Below are 2,263 nucleotides of genomic sequence, written 5' to 3'. Positions count from 1 at the left end.
ACCGTGCTTAGCTGCTTCCCTTGTTCACTGCAAAACTTGTCCCCATCAGCTCAGGAACGTTCTTGTTCCCTTCCTGTACACAGCTCCTGGAACTGTGTGAGAACAGGGTGTTTTCCCCACACTTGGAATTTGTCACGATCAGAGTTCCCGTTGAATGGTGGTAACCCTGCCCCTTTATCAACATACAGGAGAAGCCTGTATGTTGGCTTGAGGGCTGTTCTCAGGGCATCCTCCCAGGATCCATTCACTTCCCCAAATGGAATCAGGCCCAGCTCCTGCCCTCGCTGGTCGTCTGCGCTGGGGCCTTTGTCAGGCATTCCCCAGACACCTGTGTCTAAACAGCACTCCTCACCCCCAGTTCTACCTTAGCGGTTCCCACAGCACCTCTGGAAGGCTCTGGGCGTGAGCAGAGAGGTTTCTGTCAGCAACTATCCCAAATAAGCACCTCTGACGAGGGTGGCTCAGGAAAGAGCTTTGCTGGGCTTCTGAATCCAGTGTCTGAACTAGACTAAAGCCAGCCTTTCAAACAGCACCTTCTCCTATTTTTAAAGTATTTTTATTCCAGGGTCTTATGCCAAGGTGCTGGGATTGTCCATTGTTAGGACTTGAAAGAGAAGAGCATTTAGAATGATAATTCAAGCACCAATGTAAGGCAGCCCTGTGGTCATTCGTTTGGCAGACAGTTGGGTGTCTTCTGTGTGCAGAACTCACCTCTCGCCAAGGTCTGGAGGGCTCGGGGATTTGCCTCTTGCACAACAAGTGGGTGGCAGGTACTGGGCTGAGGCTGGATCCCATCTCCCTACTAGGAAACCAGACTGCTTTCCAGGATGCTATGCAGCTACCTGTTAACCCAAGGCCTGGGACCTTTTAACTGCACTTCCTGTGGCCTAGTTCACTTAGAAGGGCCTCCTGGTCTTCCCCCCAAGATCATGCGTAACTCCTGAGGCGTCTGGCTACCTGGAGCTCTTGGAAAGTCCCTGATAAGATATAAGCAATGATAGTCATGAGCTCTCAGAGTAGATGAGGCTGTGTGTGCAGCCCAGACCCACCACCTGCATCACTCCCATCTCCAAGTGTGCAGGTAGGTGATGGCTGTGCCCTGCCGCGGCTCAAGCCAGGGCCGCTGGGCACTAAAGGCATTTCCCCTCCCCCACAGGAGGGAGCGGTCCAAGGTGCCCTACATCGTGCGCCAGTGTGTGGAGGAGATCGAGCGCCGGGGCATGGAGGAAGTGGGCATCTACCGCGTGTCTGGAGTGGCCACAGACATCCAGGCGCTGAAGGCGGCCTTTGACGTCAGTGAGTGTCAGCCCCAGGAAGTGCGGGATAGGGATGTGGACGAGGTGCTGACTCTCGGGGGCCCTCTGTGGCCGGTGCCTGTTACATCGCTTTCCGTACTTTCTCTTCACTTACTATTTTATCATATTTTAAATGAGAGGCAAAGGGAATTGTGGGAGGAGGTTCTACAGAAGCCAGTTCTTAACTCCTTTAACCGTGCCAGGTTTATGCTGCAATGGATCAGGGCCTTCCCTGTGGGGCAGCCCTGCCTTTTTGCTGGGCCTCCATCTGCTCTTCCTGGCCTGGCAAAGAGGTGCCAGCTGGGATCAGTGCGGTCTGACCAGTGGTGAAGCAGTGCAAAGGGCTTTGAAGTGACTGGGTCCAGCCAGTGCTGCAGTACCTCTACCTCCGTCACTCACACATGCCAAGAAGTCGGTGGAACAACCCCAATTGCCAGACACCGAGACTCAAGAGGGCCCTCAGAGTAGAAGGTGGCAGAGCCAGGACCTCGTGCCTGCATACTCCAAGCTCCCTCTGGGTGACCAGAGTGGACCTGGCCTGTGGCACAGAGGGCCAGTGGCCACTTGAGCCTGAAGGGAAGACACCAGTTTAAACTAAAATGGAACAAATAATTCAGCGTCTTCCTGTTATAAAGAGATGCTGGCTATAGGATAGAGCCACCTGATTCCTCCCCAGGCACCGGGCCTGCCCTCCTTCCCAGGGCTGCTCTTGTCCAGCCAGGTGGTGTGGGGAGGACGGTGTGGGGAGGATGTATGGGGAGTTTGCCTGGAAGGAGTAATTTGAGCTATTATAAGGGGAGGAGCCCAAAAGGCATCAGCCTGGGGCAGCCGTGCTTAGCTGAGGCAGGAGAAGTGGAAGGAATTGAATTCAGGATCTGGGAGTAGCTGTCGTCTGCTTCTGTGCTCTGTCCAGATAACAAGGACGTGTCCGTGATGATGAGCGAGATGGACGTCAATGCCATTGCAGG

The 2,263-nt window shown here is 54.4% G+C and overlaps 1 protein-coding gene across 1 annotated transcript in view; it reads left to right on the top strand.

Moving 5' to 3' along the window:
* BCR (BCR, RhoGEF and GTPase activating protein) overlaps positions 1–2,263 on the top strand; it is a 116,527-nt gene that overhangs the window by 110,623 nt on the left and 3,641 nt on the right. Inside the window, exons 18-19 of the mRNA XM_023528163.1 lie at positions 1,086–1,296; positions 2,209–2,258. Of these exons, the coding sequence (XP_023383931.1) occupies positions 1,086–1,296; positions 2,209–2,258 (261 nt within the window). The remainder of the gene's footprint in view (positions 1–1,085; positions 1,297–2,208; positions 2,259–2,263) is intronic.

This window comes from Pteropus vampyrus, unplaced genomic scaffold, assembly GCF_000151845.1.
Source record: "Pteropus vampyrus isolate Shadow unplaced genomic scaffold, Pvam_2.0 Scaffold23, whole genome shotgun sequence".
In the NCBI taxonomy this organism is placed as follows: Eukaryota; Metazoa; Chordata; class Mammalia; order Chiroptera; family Pteropodidae; genus Pteropus; species Pteropus vampyrus.
The sequence above is the reverse complement of the archived record's forward strand: the minus strand, read 5'-3'. Positions and strand labels throughout refer to the sequence as shown.